The sequence below is a fragment of the Mustelus asterias genome, chromosome 30 (assembly GCF_964213995.1).
Source record: "Mustelus asterias chromosome 30, sMusAst1.hap1.1, whole genome shotgun sequence".
NCBI lineage: Eukaryota > Metazoa > Chordata > Chondrichthyes > Carcharhiniformes > Triakidae > Mustelus > Mustelus asterias.
Window position 1 is genome coordinate 11,980,915 of NC_135830.1, and position 23,488 is coordinate 12,004,402.

The window sequence follows — 23,488 nt, forward strand, 5'->3', positions numbered from 1 at the left end:
AGATGTCGTAGCTTCTCCGGTCCGGGGAAGTACTGGACGACGAAGGGTACTCTGTCCACCGTGTCCCGTGTTTGTCTTCTGAGGAGGTCGATGCTGTTTTTCGGTGCGACGCGTCGGAACTGTTGATCGATGAGTCGAGCTCCATATCCTGTTCTTATGAGGGCTTTCAGCGTCTGTAGGGGTCTGTTCCGATCCTCCTCATCTGAGAACATCCTGTGTATAGGGAGGGCTTGTCCATAGGGGATGGCTCATGTAACGAGTTTACGGTGGAGGCTTGGGAAGTGCAGCATCCTGAGGTTTTCCGTGGGCTTGCGGTACAGGGAAATGCTGAGGTGACCGTCCTTGTTGGAGACGCGTGTGTCCAAGAATGCAACCGATTCCGGAGAGTAGTCCATGGTTAGTCTGATGGTGAGATGGAACTTGTTGATGTCATCATGTCGTTGTTTCAGTGGTTGTTCGCCATGAGTCCAAAGGAAGAAAATGTAATCGAGGTATCTAATGTATGCCGCCGGTTGAAGGTCCTGTGCAGTGAAGAGGTCTTGTTCGAATATGTGCATGAAGATGTTGGCATATTGAGGTGCGAATTTGGTCCCCATGGCTGTTTCTTGTGTCTGGATGAAGAACTGGTTGTTGAAGGTGAAGACATTGCGGTCCAGGATGTAGCGGATGAGACGTAGAATTGCATCTGGAGATTGGCAGTTGACAGCGTTGAGTACAGAGTCACCTTGCTACATTGGCGAGAACATGCAGACGCTCCGACAATGGATAACTGAATACCGCTCGACAATCACCTGGCAGGAGTGTTCACTTCCTGTCGGGGAACACTTCAGCAGTCACGGGCATTCAGCCTCTGATCTTCGGGTTAGCGTTCTCCAGGGCGACCTTCACGACACACGACAACACAGAATCGCCGAGCAAAACATGATAGCCAAGTTCCGCACACATGAGGACGGCCTCAGCCGGGAACTTGGGTTCATGTCACACTTTCTGTAACCCCCCACGAATTGCCTGGTTTTGCAAAATCTCACTAACTGTCCTGGCTGGAGACAATACACATCTCTTTAACCTGTGCTTAACCCTCTCTCCGCTCACATTGTCTGTACCTTTAAGACTTGATTACCTGTAAAGACTCGCATTCCAAACATTATATTGTAAATTGAGCCTGTGTCTAAGTATGCCCTGTTTGTGGACACAACTCCTCACTCATCTGAGGAAGGAACGAAACTCTCAAAGCTTGTGCGACCAAATAAACCTGTTGGACTTTAACCCGGTGTTGTGAGACTTCTTACAGTGCTTACCCGAGTCCAAGGCTGGCATCTCCCCAGCATGGCCGCCACCAGAGGGCAGAGGGAGACGATGTTAATTTCGGTACATTTATTGAAAAAAAACTGATTGAAGTCACAAATGTTGAAACAGAACATATCTTAACACGAATGTCAAACTTATATTTTAAAACAGTGTATTATTAAGAGTTTTCAATGTTGCTATTACTGTTGGTATGTTAGGCCTGTCGGTTGCTCAGTTTGCTGGACGGCCTGTTAAGAATGCAGAGCGACGATACAGCAATTCCCGTACCGGCCTTTGTTGTTCATAATGGCACTACTTTCTCAAGCTTGCACCCTGCCGGAGCTGTGGTGATCCTCAAGTTCAATCATCACCAGTCTATTGTCAGGTGAGACTATGGTGTCTTTACCTTACCTCACATTTATTCGAAAAATAGATCAGTTCAAACTATAAAAATGGATCTATAGGACTAATTTCAGGACCTTCACCTTGTCACACTGAGCGATGTCTCAGTGTGGAATCATAGAATCCTACAGTGCAAAAGGAGGCCACTCGACTAATCGAGTCTGCACCGACCACAACCCCACCCAGGCCCTATTCCCATAACCCCATGCATTTAGCCTAGCTCGTCCCAATTTAGCATGTGCAATCCACCTTACCCGCTAATCTTTGGACTGTGGGAAGCAACGGAGAATCCGAAGGAAACCCACAGGGAGAATGTGCAAACTCCACGCAGGCAGCGACGCAAGTAAGGAATCGAGCCCGTGTCCCTGGCGCTGTCAGGCTGCAGTGCTAACCACTGTGCCACCGTGCCACCCTGAAGGAAGCTTCAGCAAGAATTAGAGAACAAAATGCAAGAAATCATTTGCTTGCTGTAAACTCCCCCGCAGCAAAGAACTATAAAAGGAAGGAGAGAATAGCTGCTCTCATTTGCAACTATCTCGTGAACTGCAACTTGTCCACAGTTCAAGTGAATAATTGTACCCTGGAATTACCAGCATACACCACCTGAGAGCGGTGTAAGACAATATGTAATGTGAAAGGCTCAGGTGTGTGCTCAGAGGCAGTGTGAGCTGGCGTCAGTGTGATACGCTCAGTGTGGGTAGTTGAAGGGATACTCAGCTTCTTTTGTTAGTTCAGCATTAACATATTAACTATGATATTACCGAATTGAACCCGAAGCGAGTATTTGGCACCCGGTTAATTTTTCTGCTCATAATTTTCATCCCCTGGATCTGAGCAGACTTCGGTATTGCGTGATAACTGAGAATGTTCAAGATTTACATCGGCTTTCTGCTGTTTTTCACTCTGATCTGCAGGAAGGTAACTGGGAAAGATGAGTTGCTGCAGATCCCTCCGCCGATGTTTTTCAGTGAAGCGGGAAACATGTCCATGAACTGCATTATCTTCATTACTTTTAGCGTCCTGCATTGGTACGAACAGCTCCCGAATCAGTCACCGCAGCATCTGGTGATGGCCACAAGAGGAACCGATCAACGCGGGAGGATCACTGTTTCAATCGAGGGAGGCAACAAATTCACCATCCTGACTGTGGGAGACGCGCGAGACTCTGCCACATATCTCTGCGCCATAAGGCACAGTGTGACAAACACAGGGAGTTCCCGTACACAAAATCCACTCCGCCGTGTCTGGAATATCGACGTTTCAATAAGCGTGATAGTAAATCCCATGGGTAGGGGAAAAGAGATCAAAACATATTCAGAAACAGAAAATTTAAACAGGTTTAAATGAAGAGAATTGAAAATATAGTCGTAAAATGAAGTTAACATGCAAAATCGGAATGAGTGAAAGACGCAGCATAGAGGTACAGTAAGAATACGTAAAGAGCACAGAAAATTCAGAATCAATGGAAAGAGAAGAGGAGGAAAATAAAAAAATAATGAACGTGATGCATAGAGTTAAAAATCTGGTGAAATCATAACTGAAATGACTCAGAAATGATGTAAAACGGCGTTTGTTTTAACTTCAGTCAAACTTCCTTGATAGTTCGACAGTTTATGGTTTGACAACCAGCTCGTGAAGAGCTGTCAGTGGATCTCGCCTCATAAATAAATTTACACCCTGCTCACTGTTCTGACAGTGTCAATTCTTCCCGCTGGAGATGCCGTGAGAGGGCGCTGTGGTCCCACGTTCTTCCCTGTTATCAACTGAAAATTATCGCGAAACAACTGGCGGTAACGCAGCCAGATGCAATCCCGAAAACATTATGTTCTCTCTGATCTACAATGTCTGCCCTGTGATATTTGAAATATTTTCCTGTTTCATCGGTTGAATCGGCAGTGACCCAGGGTTCATTTTTTCAATTCATTTGTGGGATATGGTCGACCAGCTGACCAGCATTTATTGCCCATCCCTAGTTGCCCTTGAACTGTGTGGCTTGCTAATCCATTTCAGCGGGCAGCTGAGAGTCAACCACATTGCTGTCGCTCTGGAATCACATGTAGACCAGGCCAGGTAAGGACGGTAGATTTCTTTACCTCAAGGCCATTTGTGAACAAGATGGGGTTTTCCATCAATCGAAGATGGTTTCATGGTCATCAGTAGATTCAAAATTGCAGATTTCTGCTTATTGAATGCAAATTACACCATCTGCTGTGACGGGATTCGAATCCGCGTCCCCAGAACATCAGCTGGTTTTCTGGATTAGTTTTCTAGCGATAATGTCACCAGGCCTCCCATCATGCGATTTCTATAACGATTTGCTGGAATTCAGATGCACACAAACAACGACAATTAAATTGTTTTTCCGGTTTCCAGGATGTGTTGAGTGGTGTACAAATGATTTGATGACAGGACCGAAGGTCTGGTGCTAAATCAACTGACCACCTAGGAAAATAAATGCTGAAGAGAACGTTAGGCGTTTACAAAGAGAGATAGATATGTTAAGGGAGTGGACACAGACCTGTAGAATGAAGTTTATGTGAGCAAATGTGACATAATTAATGTTGGCAGTAAGAAGTTGAAATAATCTAAATACCTAAATAGTGAGAGATTGCAGAAGTCTGAGATTCAGGGGGATCTGCGTGTCCTACTGTGTAAATCATAAACGCTAGTAAACAGACACAGCAAGTAATGAGAACATTGTCGTTTATTGTGAGGTGATTTCAATCAAAAAAATGGAGTTAATGCGTTAGTTAGAAATCATAGAAACCCTACAGTGCAGAAGGAGGCCATTCGGCCCATCGAGTCTGCACCGACCACAATCCCACCCAGGCCCTACCCCCACATATTTTACCTGCTAATCCCTCTAACCTACGCATCTCTGGACTCTCAGGGGCAATTTTTAACCTGGCCAATCAACCTAACCCGCACATCTTTGGACTGTGGGAGGAAACCGGAGCACCCGGAGGAAACCCACGCAGACACGAGGAGAATGTGCAAACTCCACACAGACAGTAACCCGAGCCGGGAATCGAACCTGGGACCCTGGAGCTGTGAAGCAGCAATGCTAACCACTGTGCTACCGTGCCGCCCCATAAAAACATTTCCGATCGTCAGCTCGGTGATCTGGGCAGTTTTATTTATTGTAGCTGAAAAGCGGTCGCTAATGTCGGCGTGTCTGTACATTTTCACACCCAGAATGTGAAGCATGTACTGTGGAGACTGCCCGGGACTCTGACTGTACCAGAACACATAAGGGTCGGAATCATTTGTCTTAAATTTGCAGGTTATTGTGACATTACTTTCCTCTTCAACCGTTTTTTCGGCAACCGGCTGCTCCACTGTGTCTTGGTGAATCCAGTCCAATGTAAAATTATAGTAAAGGTAAAAACAATTAGCAGCAGCCTAATATTTTTCAATCAAATTGTCATTAAACCATCTCTCATATTTTACCAGCAATTATATCCGGCTTTACAGGGAAGGAAATATATAGAACTTGGAAAATAGGAGCAGGAGTATGCCATTCGGCACTTCGAGCCTGTTCGGCCATTCATTATGATTACGGCTGATTATCCAATTCCATAACCTGTTCTTACCTTCCCCCCATATCCTTTGCCGCCCTTTGCCCCAGGAGTTACTTACTGAGAACTGAGATAATGATGAGAACCGAAGTGGGACGGTTCCCCATGATCCTTCCTGAGGCTGTAACTCTGCAGTGATGGAAATCCTCTGTGAGAGGCAAAAATACAGATCTCCGTCCCACTGCACTGCTGATCCAACCAATGAGTGGAATGGAGCAGCGGCAGCAATCTGTCCAATCACACAATCAGGTCAGAGTGAGAGCAGCAAACGGAAGCGATGTGCGGGGATACGGCAGACTCAATATTGAGCGAATTTGCGGTAACTCTCAACTGCACTCGGAGTGGATGGAGCGGAAATAGCGGTTGAATCCACAAAAGTCTCTGACCATTCTGCACTTGCTCACTATTCAGGTTTCTACCAACAAATCGAACGGTTGGGGCATGAAGCAACGAGAATAATAGAATCTTGGATCACCGACTGAGGCCATTCGGCCTACCGATGCTTCCTTGGAGAAGTTCGCCTAAACATCTTCCATCTCCGGATAATCCACATAGACGGGATTTATTTCTAACATTCATTTTCCTCGTTTTGGAATGTAAATGATCAAACAGGAGTGACCACCCTCTCCCCCCACCCCTCCCCCCACACACACCCATTCGAAATCTCATTGAACAGAATGCACCAAATCCAAGCATGCGAATTAGAAAGTCACTTGTGAACATCGCCAAAGGCAATAGGGATGAGCTCTTGAAAGATGTCACAATGGGGCTGTCAGTGATCGGAAACAACACAATCACCGATGTCCTTATAAGAAGAATCGTTTCATTGTAAGTAACAAGGTAGGAATTCAAAAGACATGATCTCTTGGAAAGAAAAGAGAAATAATGTCTGACTAATGTATTAGAGTTCTTCGAGGAAGTCTCAAACAGAGTGGATAGAGGATAATCAGTATATGTGTTCAGTTTGGACTTCCCGAAGGCGTTCGACAAGGTACCTCACAAAATGTTAACTCATAACATAAGAGCCAATGGTGTTGAGGATAGTATATTGGAATAGTAGGAAATTGGCTGATGGGCACGAAACAGCAATTTGGGATGAGGGGTTTTCAGTTCGGCGACGTGTACTGGTGGGGTTCCAGAGGAATTAGTGCTGGGACGACAACTCTATACACTAAATGTTAATGACTTGGAGGGAGGAAGCATATAGACTGTCGCAAAAGTTGCAGACAGAAAAATAGGTGGAGAAGCAATTTACGACAGGGATAAAAATAGTTGAGAGAGATATTGATAGGTTTTTTTAATTCGACGGCAAGTTCGAAAAAGGAGTTTAATGTGGGGAAAAATGAAAATGTTCATTTTGGAAGGGAGAACTAAAGAACAGAGTATTATGCAAATAGGGAAGCTGTGCAAAGCTGCCACACAAAGGGACTTAGGGGTACTTGTACATGAAGTGCAGAAAATTAGCAGACATGTGCAGCAGGTAATCAGAAAGGCTCGTGGGATGTTGGTCTTTATTTCAAGGGGGTTGGATTGTAAGAATAGGGAAGCCCTGCTGCAACTGTACAAGGTACTGGTGAGACCACATCTGGAGTTCCGTAAGCAGCTTTCGTTTCTTCATTTGAGGACATATATTATTTCATTGGAGGTAGTTCAGAGAATGTTCACAAGGCTAATCCCCGATATGGAGGGATTGTCTTATGAGCAAAGATTAAACAGGTTGTGACTCTACTCACTGGAATTTAGAAAAATGGGATGTGTTGTCATTGAAACGTATGGGATTACTGAGGGGCATGACAGTGTAAATGCTGAGAGGAGGTTTCCCCTCGTGGGAGAGTCGAGAGTCCGTAATTAAGAAAGCAAATGTAATGTTGTCATTTATCTCAAGAGGCTTGGAATACAAAAGCAGGGATGTACTTCTGAGGCTTTATAAAGCACTGGTTAGGCCCCATTTGGAGTACTGTGAGCAATTTTGGGCCCCACACCTCAGGAAGGACATACTGGCACTGGAGCGGGTCCAGCGGAGATTCACACGGATGATCCCGGGAATGGTAGGCCTGACATACGATGAACGTCTGAGGATCGTGGGATTGTATACATTGGAGTTTAGGAGGTTGAGGGGAGATCTAATAGAAACTTACAAGATAATGAACGACTTAGATAGGTTGGACGTAGGGAAGTTGTTTCCATTAGCAGGGGAGACTAGGACGCGGGGGCACAGCCTTAGAATAAAAGGGAGTCACTTTAGAACAGAGATGAGGAGAAATTTCTTCAGCCAGAGAGTGGTAGGTCTGTGGAATTCATTGCCACAGAGGGCTGTGGAGGCCGAGACGTTGAGCGTCTTCAAGACAGAAATTGATAAATTCTTGATTTCTCGAGGAATTAAGGGCTATGGGGAGAGAGCGGGTAAATGGAGTTGAAATCAAACATGATTGAATGGTGGAGTGGACTCGATGGGCCAAATGGCCTTACTTCCGCTCCTATGTCTTATGGTCTTATGGACAGAAGGCATACTCTCAGAATAAACGAGCGCTAACTTAAGACTGAGATTATGTGTTCTGTTAGGGTCAGCACCACTGGCATCTTCCATAGTAAGAAGTGTCACAACACCGGGTTAAAGACCAGCAGATATATTTGGAATCACGAGCTTTCGGAACCCTGTTCCTTCATCAGATAAGTCACCCGTTTAACTTTGACCTGGTGCTGTGGGACTTCTAACTTTGCCTATTCCTGTACAACGCCGGCATCTCCACATCATAGATCCTCCATAGTGCATAGAAACATCAATATAGAAACATAGTAACTAGACTCAGGAGCAGTCGGCCCTTTGAACCTGCCCCGCCATTCATTTTGATCGTGGCTCATCTTCAAAGTCAATCTCCTGATCCTGCCCTCGCCAATATCCATTGATCCCTTTGGCCCCAAGAGCTATATCTAGTTTCTTCTTGAAATCACACAACCGTTTGGCCTCAAATTCTTTGAGTGGCAGTGAATTCCACACATTCACCACTCTCCGGGTGAAGAAACTTCTCCTCACCTGAGTATCAAAAGGTTTAAACCTTACCTCAGTCTATGACCCCTAGATCTGGACTTCCCCACTATCGAGAACATTCTTTCTGAATCTACTCCGTCTAATCCTCTTTGCATTTTATTAGTTTCTATGAGGTCCCCTCTCACTCTTCTGAACTCCCGATACAATTACAGCAAAACATCCCTTTTCCTACACTCAAATACCCTTGCTATGACGGGTAACATACCATTTGCCTTCTTTACTGCCTGCTGTACCTGCACGTTTACTTTCAGCGACTGACGCACGAGGATACCCAGCTGTTGCTGAGTACCCATCTCCGTCATGCGTTATCCCTTCAGAGGGATAACAAACTGCAAGCTCAAATGTGCAGATCAAAGTTTAGTAAAATTACAAAGATCACAGAGATACCGATTAGCAAAGTCCTGATTTCCGACATCGCTGTGTATTTCAGTGCCATGAGTCCCATTTTGCTGCAGAGACGCAGTGGGTCCCGGTCAAAATCCCACAGCGACAAATCCAGTGATTGCTCAGCAGAGGGCGCTCTCACACTGGTGAACAACAGCAATAGTTCACACTGCGGTGCGATAGCCAAAGGGATCGTTCATAACCTGCAATAAATACAAAGTACAACAAAAGCTAGTGAGGTCCACTCGTAGAACTACAGTACTTTATGATCTCAATAGTCAACATATTAAGAATAGACTCCACAATTACAGCTGCGGAACCTTAATTGTTTTATGTTAAATGTCCTTGTTGCTTTCAATTTAATTTCCTACTCCGTCCCTCCCATCTCCAGTTTCCACTTTTCACCGGTAATTTTACGTTTTTCCAATATTTAGTTTAACGATCCAAAACCTAATTTTCTGCTCAGCATCTTAATTCAGTCTCGCAAAACTTCAGTGAGTCACAAAAGGAAACTGTCAGGACAAGCCATTGAATAACCAAATATACTATCCTCTTTTCTTCCTCCTCTTCTATTCTTCTCTTCCCCTCCGTGGGATTGTACGGTGGCACAGCGGTTAACACTGCTGCCTCACAGCGCCAGGGACCCGGGTTCAATTCTGGTCATGGGTCACCGTCTGTGTGGAATCTGCACATTCTCCCTGTATCTGCATGGGTTTCCTCCGGGTGCTCCGGTTCCCTCCACAGTCCAAAGATGTGCGGGTTAGGTTGATTCGCCATGTTAAATTACGTCTGAGTGTTAGGGGGGGGGGGGGTTAGCGGGATAAAAAGTTGGGTTACGGGAATAGGGCCTGGGTGGGATTGTGATCGGTGCAGACTCGATGGGACGAATGGCCTCCTTCTGCACTGTAGAGAGTCTATGCTAAGTTAAATGCTTGAACCCAATTTGTCTCAATATTTTGGAGAAGGTAAAGAGGTCAATAATCATCGCAAAATCATCGGCATGTGGAAGGATTGGAGCTTGATATTAGTCAGAGGGCAGAGCGAGTGAGAGAAGGCGTGTTTCTGATGTGGGAAAGGATGTGAAAATGTGAACGAAAAACCCACTTTGAGAGCAGCTTTCTGAATTATTGCACTGTAACCATCTCAGCACTATGTTCATTTCATTTATGAGTGGAAGTGACACAGAAAGGGTTTCCTAGCCGGCTGGTATTTAATTGTAGTTAATGAGAACTAGCTTTGCATATCTCCTGGGGACTGTCAACCTGCTGTCTGAACTTTGTTCCCGTGCTTTGAACACCTGAGTGTCGAGTTACTGGAAGCGCTGACATTATTCTCTCTTTGGAAAAATTCCAATCTCCGAAGATCATGGCTCATTGTAAAAACGGTAACTAACCCCATTGTAGATGCTAATTTTAAACAGAGGTGTCATTGAGATGAATCCTCCATACATTAGCAGAAGTGTTTATACTTCAAGATTGTTCCACTGAATGTAAAGTGACAGCTGGTATCGTTGCTCTAATGCGACAGGAATACTTTTGAAGCATCTCGCCACAAACACACGTTCTTTCCTTTGAACTATGGTGGGAAGGATTCCATAACTGATGATCAGACGGTGGAACGGCTGTATAACCGCTCATTCCTTCACCAACGGGTCCTCACTTTGCTCTTGAATTGGGAGTTTCTCTTCGAAAGACAGGGACGTTGCCAATGTGCCACAAAACGGCACGGTAGCACAGTGGTTAGTACTGCTGCTTCACAGCTCCAGGGACCTGGGTTCGATTCCCGGCTTGGGTCACTGTCTGTGTGGAGTTTGCACATTCTCCTCGTGTCTGCGTGGATTTCCTCCGGGTACTCCGGTTTCCTCCCACAGTCCAAAGATGTGCTGGTTAGGTTGATTGGCCATGCTGAAATTGCCCCTTAGTGTCCTGAGATGTGTAGGTTAGCGGGATTCGTGGGTAAATATATAGGGATATGGGGGTAGGGCCTGGGTGGGATTGTGGTCGGTGCAGACTCGATGGGCCGAATGGCCTCCTTCTGCACTGTAGGGTTTAAAAAAAAACAGCCTGGCGAGTCAATCAGCCACTCCGACATACAATACAGTAATTGTTCAATAATTGCCTCAGTGTTTCATGAGATAAATCTCGCAGTCACGGCTGAGCCACTCCCCTGATGGTAAGATTTAAATAAACGGATTGATCCTGAATGAACCAAATCCTGGAGCAAGCCTGAGTCACAATAATCAGAATCGGGTTTAACTGTCATCATCTGCTTTGTAAAATGGAAATATTCCCCCCATAAAGCACTGACTGTTACCCAGCTCTGACAGCCAGCTCACCGGCCTGCCGATTCAAACTGTCACTGGGAACACCAGGAAGTGAAGTCAGAACATCCTGAGGCATCAGCAGATTATTGAGGGCGGGGTTTAGAACGGGTGTCTTCAAAATCCCCAACTCCCTTTTTACAGAGTGGACAGAGACAATGCGGCTGCTCAGCATCTGCGTTGTGTGGGCAACATGTCTGACAGGTAAATGTGGACCAAACACATTTCAATTTAAAAAAAAATATTTTTGAAACATTATCTGAAACAAAATTTTCAACATTGGTCGGTCAGATATTCTTATATTTGTTTTTCAGATCTGATTCATGGAGATTCTGTCACTCAGTCGCCGTCCTCAGAAGTTAGGGCAGAAGGAGAAACGGTGACTTTACATTGTAAATATGATACTGAAATGAACTACTACTATCTATACTGGTACCGGCAGCACCCAGACTCACAGCCTGAGTTCATATTGTGGAAATATTCGGGCAGCCGTGAAGATAAAGCCTATTTTGCCAAAAACCGTTTCTTTGCTGAACTCCAGACCGAGAATAAATTTACCAGTTTATCCATCTCGGGTCTGAAGCTGACTGACGCCGCCGCGTATTACTGCGCGCTTTCAGACGCACAGTGGTACAAAGCAAGCTTAGCCCTGTACAAAAACTGCCTTTCACTGCAGAATGCAGCTGCTGCCTGTTGGGGCCTGTGGAGGATTGTAGTAGATGCAGCCGCAATGTGCAGCGAAAGGAAACCAAACTCAATTCGAATGAAACTGTTCCCAGGAGAGACTGAGAAAACAAACTTCAGAATTCAATCAGACAAACAGATCATCGCAGAATCACATTAGAAGACACCCGTTCGAAATCCCGCCCTTAATAACTTGTTCTCTTCCCCCGGGATGCTCTTGCCTCACCTCCGTGTCTGTCTCTGGTTCTCTGAGGCCAGTTGGTGGTGATCTGGGGTTGATATTGAAAGAGAAGTGTCCGAGCCTGGTTACAGTCAGTGTCCTGACAGGGGAATCGCCGGACTTTCAGAGACTGGGGAGGAGGAAGTGGTGGCCGGGGAATGTAAGTCTGGTCTGTAAATTATCATCAGAAAATTCCGGATTGTTCGTGTTGACAAGAACCGCACCAGCTTCCAGGAAACATTCTGAAGCTCAGTGCTCACTGAGGAAAATCTCCTTGGGGTTGTTTTAAAGCTCATAGTCACCCCTTTGCGAAATCTATGTTTATAAGTTTTCTTTGATCCAGCAACGCACTCTGATTAAATAAAGCGTGTGAACAGGCTGTGGTCGAAGGCTCCACGAAACTGGGAGACAGATGGAGAGAGGGTTGTTCAATGTCACAGACAGTCACGGAAAACACATCGAAGGAAAAAGAAATAAATTCAAGTTATGAAGTAAATTTATGAATGTTGTTTTCAACATAACTACACTGGATTTAAGCAGTGCAATTCCATAGGTTTTCCTGACTTGTTTGGTTGTTGTGAGGTTCCAGGTGACTCTGACTTTGAAAGCGGAATTTTTGCTTATGTTTAGCAGTGAGAGCGCTGACTGGAACTCCCAGTATGTTTTTTTAGTGTCCTGGGTCTGTTACTTCTCTGTAGCAGTGTTGGCTCTATAGCACAAGCATCAACGAGGGTGTCAGAAAGAACACCTCCTGTGATATTTCAAGGGAAAACTTTGTTTCCTTGTCAAAATCAGCAGCGAGTGTAACTCCAAGAACTGTTTGCCTTCAGTAAATGTGTCACAGCTCCCGCAGACACTGGAGGAGCAGGTCAGAGTTGGGGCACTGTGGTTGTCTTGTGTCGGCAGTCCAATGTTAATGAGGCGCAGTCCTTTTAGAACTCTGCATTAACAATTCAGAATTTTCTGACGATAATCTACAGACCAGGGTTACATCCCCCCGCAACTCCCCAGCCCGATCAAAAGGACGTGGAAGTTTTGGAGAGAGTTCAAAGAAGGTTCCCCAGGATGGTGCACGGACTCGAGGGTGCTGGCTATGAGGAGTATGTATAGACTAGGATTGTTTTTACTGAAAGGCGGAGGCTGAGGGAAGACCTGGTGGGGATCTACAACATCGCGGGAGGCATAGACAGGGTGGACGTGTCAATTACAAGGTGAGAGGGGGGAAGTTTAAGGGAGATGTGCAGGGGAGGTGGTGAGTGCCTGGAACACGCCGCTGTGTTGGAAGCATGCACATTAGCAACATTTAAGAGGCATCTGGATGGGTACATGAATAGGGAGGAAATAGAGGGATCCGGACTGGGTAGGGGCAGAAGGATGTTTTTGTAGTTTAGTTAGGGCACCATGCTTGGTACAGGTTTGGAGGGCCGAAGGGCCGGTTCCAGTGCTGTACTTTTCTTTTTTCTTTTCTTTGTTCTGTTTATTCTGGAGTATCCTGGAACACTGAATCCTCGCAACTGGTCTCTGAAACACAGATAAACTGGTCTCTGCGTCCATGCGTTGATTGGATCCAACCTGACAACTCTTTCAGAAATGAACTAATCGGCAAAGACCTTGGATGTGGCTCAACGCGAACCCAACTGCTCAGAAGGAATGATTTCGGATTCAGCCCGTTCAGTTCAAATTCGGCGCCAGCTCCCTCAAATGGTTTCTACATTTTGTTCATTTCTCACAACTGCAGTTCTCTTAACTGGTGCGATTACAAACTACAAAACCTTCTTCCAACAAGCAGTGTGTTCTGTGTTTTGTCTCTAAAGTAAAGCGTTTATTGTTTAGTCACAAGTAGGCTTACATTCACACTGTAATGAAGTTACTATGAAAATCTCCGAGTCATCACACATCAGCACCTGTTCGGGTGCATTGATGGAGAATTTAGCATGGCCAATTTACCTAACCTGAACGTCATTGGACTGTGGGAGGCAACTAGATCACTCCGACGCAGACACAGGGAGAATGTACAAACTCTACACAGACAGTGTACGAAAGCCGGAAATCAAACTCAGTCCCTGGCGCTGTGAGGTAGCAGTGCTAACCACCGTGCCACCGTGCCGCCCTATTTCCAATGTGCTCCATCTCCTAATGATATTGAGGATAAATGAATTATGATAAAAGCTTAAGGATATGTGTTTCTAAATTCCTGCAGGTGTTACTGCTGAGGACTCGGTCTCACATGAGCGGGTTGCAGCGACACATTTTGAAAGAGACTCGGTTACCATTAATTTCAACCATTCGACCACAGCTGCGTCATATTGCTTACAGCTGTACCGTCAGTACCGGGGCAAAGCCACATTGCTAACTACGGAGATGTTTTCAGAGCAGATGACGCGAGGAATAGATTTTATGCATTTTTCCGCACTTCCAAAACAGAGGGGAATTTCACCACCTGTTAGCCGCGGTTGTCTGACAGCGCGTTGTATTACTGCGGACTGAGATACCCAGTGAAATGAACTAGAGGTTGCCTCATACAAGAACACTGCCGCAGTGTAAAATGATGAATGGAATAGAGGGCAGAATAGAGGAGCGACATATCGCTAATCACTTAACAAAGGAGAAGTTGGGAGAATGTATCCACAAGATAGATCGCATCAGCGCCCAACAGAGATGTTAGATGGGAGACTTGATTCACTCAGTACTGAGCAATTGGGTAGAACCGTTTAAAGTGTATTTGATAAACCACACTTTTTAGCCTATGTTAAATTGGAAGCTTCACCTATTCACTGCCATTGTCCCGCTTTGTTTGATATGTCACTACCACAGAGAACATCGGAGAACATCTTCCCAATTGACCCCGTCTCAAACTCATTCTGATTAGTGACAGTGATTCAAATACTTGGAACATCTTCATCCACATTCAACACTTGTATTTCGTTCTTCAAGGCGATCTTCAAGGGCGGCACGGTAGCACAGTGGTTAGCACTGCTGCTTCACAGCTCCAGGGACCTGGGTTCGATTCCCGGCTCGGGTCACTGTCTGTGTTGAGTTTGCACATTCTCCTCGTGTCTGTGTGGGTTTCCTCCGGGTGCTGCGGTTTCCTTCCACAGTCCAAAGATGTGCGGGTTAGGTTGATTGGCCATGCTAAAATTGCCCCTTCGTGTCTTGAGATGGGTAGGTTAGAGGGATTAGCGGGTAAATATGTAGGGATATGGGGGTAGGGCCTGGGTGGGATTGTGGTCGGTGTAGACTCGATGGGCCGAATAGCCTCTTTCTACACTGTAGGGTTTCTATGTCTATGTTCTATGTTATTTCGTTCAAGTCAATTGAAGGTAAAAATGTCTCTTAAATCAATTGGAATGAACCTGTCTGTGTTTACTCGTCTCACTCTGATCAGCAGAGTGTATCGTCAAAGTCATATCTGTCATGAATATGTGCTTAAATCAGTGACGTCATACCAATGAAATCCGGTGATCTCAGCTCGTTCTGTGGACGTCAGACCAGCCTCAGCCAATGCTCTCAGCTTTATCATTTTCGCTCTACTGTCTGTTTGGAGCGACACGGTAGCACAGTGGTTACCACTGCTGCTTTACAGCGCCAAGGACCCAGGTTCGATTCGCGGCTTGGGTCACTGTCTGTGCAGAGTGTGCACGCTCTCCCCGTGTCTGCGTGGGTCTCCTCCCACGTTCTGAAAGATGTGCTGGCTGGGTGCATTGACCGTAACAGGCGCCGGACAGTGGCAACTAGGGGAATTTCACAGTAACTTCATTGCAGTGTTAATGTAAGCCTGACTTATGACTAATAAATAAACTTTAAACAATTCCTGGGAATCCAGGAGCAGCAGCAACAATGCGGCTCGCCGGTCTCACTGTGATCTGGGTGACATTCATTGTCGGTACGAAGTTTAAAATTTCAAAAAAGAGTGAACAGTAGTTTAATTTCTGGAGGGAAAAGTCAAGTATCGAGCCTGCCATAGAGCGCACTTGCGTCTTTGCTCTTGTCTTTTTCTTACAGGAGGAGAGGTTGGCAAAACGCACAGCAAACCCTGTTCCAGAATTGGGAGATGACATCTATCCGAATGCAATGTAAACAGTATGGTTAATTTCTCTTCTGGTGAGAAGACAAAAGGATAACCTGATCTTATCATGATACACCAAGGGTGTATTAACAATGACGAAGAGCTTTGATGTGGTGGGCACGGAGAGGCTGATTCCACTTGGGGAGGATCCCATATCTATGTCCCATAAATCTAAGCGAAACAAGAAGATCTACTGGAAATTGTAGAGAATCTTCTTCAGAACGATTTCTGTAGAAAGTGATTCAAATTGACAGAATGTTCACTTGATGAGAGGAGTAAAGACAGTTAGGGGAAAACCAGATAAACAGCTGAGGGAGAAAGAGAAAGAGGCATTTGAATGAGGCGAGAGGGAGTTTTCTCCTGGGGATTGTAAACGGAGACGTAGATCAGCTGGAGCGAATGTGTTAAAATTTGATACCTATTTTTATGTTACACTGTGATTTTTCACCCTCGGTTCAGTTGAACATTCAATATTTTTTTTCTTTAACCGTGCGTTCCAGATCTGACCGATGAGATTCTGTTACTCAGCGGGAACCCTCACTCACACGGACAGAGGGAGAAAGTGTCACGTTAACCTTCACCCATACCAATAACACTTATTATTTATTCTGGTATCGCTAATATCCTTGGAGGCAGCCCGAGTTTGTAGTACAGAGGTACAAGAACGGCGGTTCTGAAATAACGGGCGGCACAGTGATTACCTCGACTGCCTCACAGCACCAGGGACCCAGGTTCGATTCCGGCCTCGGGTCACTGTCTGTGTGGAGTTTTCACATTCTCCCCGGTCTGTGTGGGTTTCTTACGGGTGCTCCAGCTTCCTCCCACAGTCCAAAGATGTGTCGATTAAGTTGATTGGCCATGATAAATTACCCCTTAATGTCAGGGGGAATCAGGAGGGTAGATATGTGAGGTTCCGGGGATAGGACAGTACCTGGGTGGGATTACTGTCAGTGCAGGCTCAAGGGGCCAAATGGCCTCCTTCTGCAGTGTATGATAAAGGCGGATTTCGCTCAGACCCGGTTTTCTGATACAATCCAGCAGTCACAGAAGTTGTTCTGATTGAAGATTTCGGAACTGCGGCACGGAGTCTCACGGTGGTCGGAACGAGTGAAATCCTCTTACCAAAACTGCTGCAGTTTTCTAGGTCACAGCTGCTGTCTGTTGAGACCTGTTTCCAACAGCGAGACACACACTGACGCTGGAATACATTCCCATGATCTCGGGCGCCGACCACAATCAGTGTAACAGTTATAGAAACAAAAAGCAGGAGTGGGCCATTCGGCCCTTCTAGCCTGCTCCGCCATTCATTTTGATCATGACTGATCACCAAATTCAATATCCTCACCCCACCCCCCTCACTTCCCCCCCATATTCCTTGACCCCCCCCCCCCCTTTAGCCCCAAGACCTATATCTAATTCCTTCTTAAAATCAGACAACGGTTTGGCCTCAACTATTTTATCTGGTAGTGAATGGCACAGATTCACCAATCTCTGTGCGAAGAAATTTCTCCTGTGTTTTCAATAAATGATTAGAATCTGACGAACACTGACTAACAGAGTAAATGATCTCTCAGGATAGGTTTGGTGTGTTCTGGGCACAGGAACTGTTGGTAAGAAATTCGACTGAATGCAAAAACCTAATTGAGAACAGCGTCGCAAAGTTTCTTAAGCACAGCGTTTATTGCCAATAAACGCTGGCTTAGCCAGCGACGGCAAACTTCCAAAAACGTTTTTTTAAAAAAAATGCGATAACCATCAGAAGCTTTGGGGGGAAATCCGAAAACACCGGATAAGTCTTTATGCTCAGATAAAGACTTCGTTCATTTATCCCCTGCATTTCTCTGAGTGTTATTCACCGGTTGTTACATATACCTGTGCTCTGTATCTCCTTTAACGGCTGGAACACAATATCTAATATTTTTTCTCAGCATTTCTATCACAACTTATTTAACTTACGGTGTCGTATATATCTTCCAGACATATCTTTACGTTATGTTCAAAATGTGTTTGATGTAAATGGCACAGTGGAACCCTCCCCCGCTGCTGCACCTGTTTCTTTCCGCTTGTTACAAATTTGGATTTATTTTGGATCAGAAAAACAGTTGATAGTTTCAGAGAGCAAAGATTCCATCCTCACCCGCGTGCCCAAATCGCTATTCCCTTTGTCACACTGGGCAGTGTTTTTTTGCACGACACTCCCTCCGATTCATAGAATCATAGAAACCCCTACAGTGCAGAAGGAGGCCATTCGGCCCATCGAGTCTGCACCGACCACAATCCCACCCAGGCCCTATCCCCACATATTCACCCGCTAATCCCTCTAACCTACGCATCCCAGGACTCTAAGGGGCAATTTTTAAACCTGACCAATCAACCTAACCCGCACATCTTTGGACTGTGGGAGGAAACCGGAGCACCCGGAGGAAACCAACGCAGACACGAGGAGAATGTGCAAACTCCACACAGACAGTGACCCGAGCCGGGAATCGAACCCGGGACCCTGGAGCTGTGAAGCAGCAGTGCTAACCACTGTGCTACCGTGCCGCCCCTGTCACTGTGTCTCTCAGTCCACAGTAATACACCGCACTGCCAGACAGCAGTGGATGGTGAAATTCCTCTCGCTTTTCCAGATGTCAATAGATGCAGAAATTCGAGTCCCCACTCCCTCTGCCCTGAAAACATCTCTATAATTAGAATTGAATACCTAGAACGTTGGTGCTTTCCCCCAGTACTGCCCGTACCGTTGAAAAGAATATGTATCATCAGTGGTTGAATAGCTGAAATCAATTGTCATCGATACTTCATCGAACTTCATCGCTGTAACTGGTCGCTGGGAGACAGAATCTGCACCATTCAGACCTGCAAAAGAATAGAATTACGAAATTTAACTCACTATTATCACTTTGTTAGAAAAACAATGTGATCAGGGTAATTGAATACATTACGAATAGAGGGAAAACACCGTTGAAAGGGAAGATATCTATATCATTATCATGAGCAAGCTGGAACTTATAAAACTTGTGAACTTACCCCTTCAGTGCGTTGAAGCTGTGAGGAATGAATAAAGATTAACACACAGCATGCTCACAGAGCTGATGCTGGATCTGAACTCAGTGAGTTCGAAATGCTTTAGTTCAGAGTTCATAAAATGTTGAGTAATATCCGGCCTCACTCGCGATTGCTTTATTCCTGACTGACAGAGCCAGCAGGACACAGCTCCTTTGTCCTACATTTCATCCAATCAGCTCAGAATGTCTTTGTTCGCTAATCCATGACGTCAGAACGAGGAGCTGGAACCATTGGAATCTGTTCTCAGGACAATGAAGTGGACAGAAAAACATCAGAGAATAGGGAGCAGGAGCTGGAATGGACCATTTCCTCCTCCTTTAGGGACTGCTGCGGAATTCAATATCATCATGGTTGATGCACCTCACATCCATCTTGCTGCAGAACCTCCAAGTTACTTTTTTCCCTGAATAGCCACAATCTATCAATTGCCTGATAGAAAACTGAACGACTGAACAACCAAGGCTCTCTGTGACACAGAAAGGACATTTAAGTGAATTTCGTTCATCCTAAGGAGTTAAACTTTGAGAAATGGCACTGATGGGTATTGGAAAATTTTGGGATAGAAACGCCAGATTCTCCCATTGAGAACTGCTCCGAAACCGGAAATTACCTGAAAGAGGGATTTTCAATCGAATGACACGCATTCAGCACCACAGAAAGAGATCGTTCTGGCCAGCTGTAGATTCTTATAAGACTTTGTTTATATTGACAATTCACAATCTCTGTCACAGATCTAATTGAGTGAGAGGAAGTGAGAGTGCCTTTGCTGGTTTTTGTGCGGGCTGCCTGTGCCTCTGTAACACTGTGGGGTTCAGCGCACAGTGATACACGGCAGAGTCAGAGACTCGGACCCCGGTGATATTTAAAGCAACTGTTTTCTTGTCTTGGTCCAAATCAGCAGAAAACCGGTTGGAGAAATCTGAAGACCTTTCTCCGTCCCCCATGCTATATATATTCAGTAAATATCTGGGAGCTTCCCCGGGATACTGGACGTACCAGAAGAGAGTCGGGATAAACATTTTTGTTATGTAACTGCAATTCAATATTACCATATGTCCTTCCTCAACCGTTAATTCCGTTGGCACCTGGGAAACTGAATCTTGGCTACTGGTTCCTGTAACAACATATAGAATGTGTGAGAAATCTGTGAGTAAATATAACTCATGAAACGCACACTGAGGATTTTAGCTCAGACTCACCGGACAGCATGACTATTATTATCAGTAAAGCACACAGGGGAAACATGTTTCCCGATTAGACAGTAAACAGCGACACTGTTCAAAATATTTTGTTCTTTCTCGTCTTATATCACAGAGTCAACTCAGATCAGAGGCAGCTTCAATTATTGGGAAAGTGGGTTTTTATTCTCAGTGCTGCAATTGGCTGGCCTCCCTGAGATGACGTCAGCTCTGGACCAATAACTGTTAAGCTTAAGACAGCTGACACTCCGCAATAACAGCCTCCCCCGGTTGTGTTTGCCTGGGGGACTCTCTCTGTTGCTCTGTCTCACATCACTCCTTCGCTCGCGGCCTTTTGGCTAATCTCAAGTGGAAGCGCTCAGGCTGGCGTCACCTAAAACGTTTTTCACCTGTAATTTTTCAAAGCCATCTCGGCCTTTTGGCGACGATGCAGCTCAGATCAAGTCCGGGAGGGAGTCCAATGCCTCATCCTGTCAGCTTGAATCTTCTTTGATCAAGCCCAAGATGAGATGTGTATTGTTTTCTTGTCAGCTTGGATCTGGTTTGTCCCTCATGTGGTAACTCTGATTGGACTTTATTGGTTTTCCTGATGAGGAATAAAGTACTAAAATGTACAAAAATCACTCATTCTGTCTCTAACTCGGTTTAACTCGCTTTCCTTCGAACATGATATCTATACTGTTCCTGAGAGCGATCATTCTCTGTAATAAAGGTGAAAGATTAAATAAATAATTCTAAATCAGTTTATTTCGCAGGCATTAATGAGGGAGCATGAACATTAATAGTTGCTGCTTTCATTATGATGTGGAGTTGCCGGCGTTGGACTGGGGTACGCACAGTAAGTAGTCTCAGAACACCAGGTTAAAGTCCAACAGGTTTATTTGGTAGCACGAGCTCTCAGAGGGCCGATCTTTCATCAGGTGAGTGCCTATAATGAAGGATGATGAAGGAGCGGCGCTCCGAAACGTCGTGCTATCAAATGAACCTGTTCGACTTTAACCTGGTGTTGTGAGGCTACTTACTCTTTTAAATACAGCTGGAAAAGTATTCATCCATCTCCATATCGAGATGCAGTTCTTGAGGGATGCTCTTGTACCGTTAAAGTACTAATTTCAGTCAGTCACTATTTTAACCCAGAAACTCTGTGACAACTCTGAGTGTGCCTTTGATATTGTGTCACTTTTAAACCGTGTTCCCTGACAGAGAATCACATGATACAAAAAGTTTAAATGTACAAATAGATTAACTTGTTTGCTCGGGAGATCTGCGAGTTGTGTGAATGGGATCAGGAAATGATTGGATTTGATCCAGGATTAATCTGAGCGCCAAATATCAGCGTTCCCAGCAGTGATAATCATTGATCTCACCGAGGGAAAACCACTCACTTGCGGCTCAATGCCGCGTTCATTATCTATACCTTTTCTATGAAATTCAAACCCATATGTTTTCCTGACACCGAACACTTGGTTGCCGACCTATCCCGCTTTGGGTATGAGGCCCGCGGGAGCCTCATTCACTGTGGGTCTCAGTGCACAGTAACACACGGCGCTGTCTGTCATCTTCAAATACATGAAGAAGTCTCACAACACCAGGTTAAAGTCCAACAGGTTTATTGGCAGCACTAGCTTTCGAAGTCTCAGGCACCTTCATCAGGTGAATGACTCACTCACTCACTCACCCGATGAAGGAGCCTGAGACTCCGAAAGTTAGTGCTGCCAAGTAAATCTGTTGGACTTTAACCTGTTGTTGTGAGACTTCTTACTGTGCTTACCCCAGTCCAACGCCGGCATCTCCACATCACCTTCAAATACTTCATGGACAAGTGAAAAGTACTTCGTTTCTGGTTGCGATTCCCGCTGAAATTTTCGAAGCCGGGAGCTGTCTTCTTATACCCATAACTATCGGCTCTGAGCAGATACTGAGGAGCTTGTTGTGGATACTGGTGATACCAGAACAGGCCATATTCTCTAGCTGAACTCGGTACAGAGTAACTGCAAGGTGTTGCTGAATCATCACCCTCAGCTGCTTCAACTCCTGGTTCTGACTGGGACAATGAGTCACCGTTACTCATCTCTGAAAATAAACAGCGGGCACACAGTACGTGAGGAGTAAGAGGAAGAGTTTAATCACACAGAGAGGGGAAAAGGAAATTGCACAGGAATCGCAATATATTCTAAGAAGATTCCAGTTTCACTGACCTGTGTTCAGGATAAAAACCAAAGTCAGGAATATTTTGACCACCATGGCTCCAGGCTGAAATCCAGAAGCAGAAACAACAATCTCTGTCTGTACCGGACCTGAAAATTGAAAGAGCCAAGAAGATGTAATGCGATAGGTTAGGATTTCTTTTCCCCATAGATTTTCATATCTGCAAATAGTCACTTTCTGCAGAACGAGGCCATAATGTTTGCTCAGTGATCAAACAGCGCCCTCCCGTGGATAGTACAACCGTATTGGGAACAGATACATAACCAAGAGCCCAGATATATACAAACCGAGGAATATAGAGACCCAGAAATATCCAGCACAGCTGCAAAACTCGAAAAAAGCAGCATCCACACCACATCCAACCTGTTAATACCCCTTAGAGTCTTAAAGGTTTCAATGAAGTTGCCTGTTACTTTTCTAAACTCTAGTGGATACAAACTTAACATCACAATCCTTTCCTCATAACATAACCCGCTGACACCTGGTAACCATTTAGTAAACCTGCTCTGATTGCTTTCCAATGCATTAACATTTTTTCTTAAGATAAGAAGACAAGTACTGTACACAATCCTCCAGATGAGGCCTCACCCATGCCCTGTACAACTGAAGCATATCCGTCTTTCTTTGCAACACATAGAAACGTACAGAAACATAGAAACTAGAAGGAGGAGTTGGTAATTCGGCCCTTCGAGTTTGCACCGCCAATCATTTTGATCATGGCTGATCATCGAATTAAATATCCTGATCCCCTCTTCCCCCCATATCCCTTGATCTCTTTAGCCCCAAAAGCTATTCCTAATTTCCTCTTAAAATCTGACAACTTTTTGGCCTCAACTACTATCTGTGGTAATCAATTCCACACATTCACGACCTTTGGGTGAAGAAATTTGTCCTCTATTCAGTTCTTAAAGGTTTACCCCTTATCCTCAAACTATGACTCCTATTTCTGGAGTTCCCCAGCATAAGATCGTAAGACCATAAGACATAGGAGCAGAATTAGACGACTTGCCCCATGGGGTCTG

At 45.1% G+C, this 23,488-nt stretch overlaps 1 protein-coding gene and 1 gene segment (V, D, J or C); one reads left to right on the forward strand and one right to left on the reverse strand.

Moving 5' to 3' along the window:
- LOC144481043 (uncharacterized) overlaps nt 1-23,488 on the reverse strand; it is a 420,433-nt gene that overhangs the window by 269,596 nt on the left and 127,349 nt on the right. The window lies entirely within an intron of this gene.
- Nucleotides 11,169-11,864, forward strand: LOC144480678 (T cell receptor alpha variable 38-1-like). The segment is given in 2 exon segments: nt 11,169-11,224; nt 11,335-11,864. Coding segments are annotated over 2 exon segments (576 nt in total).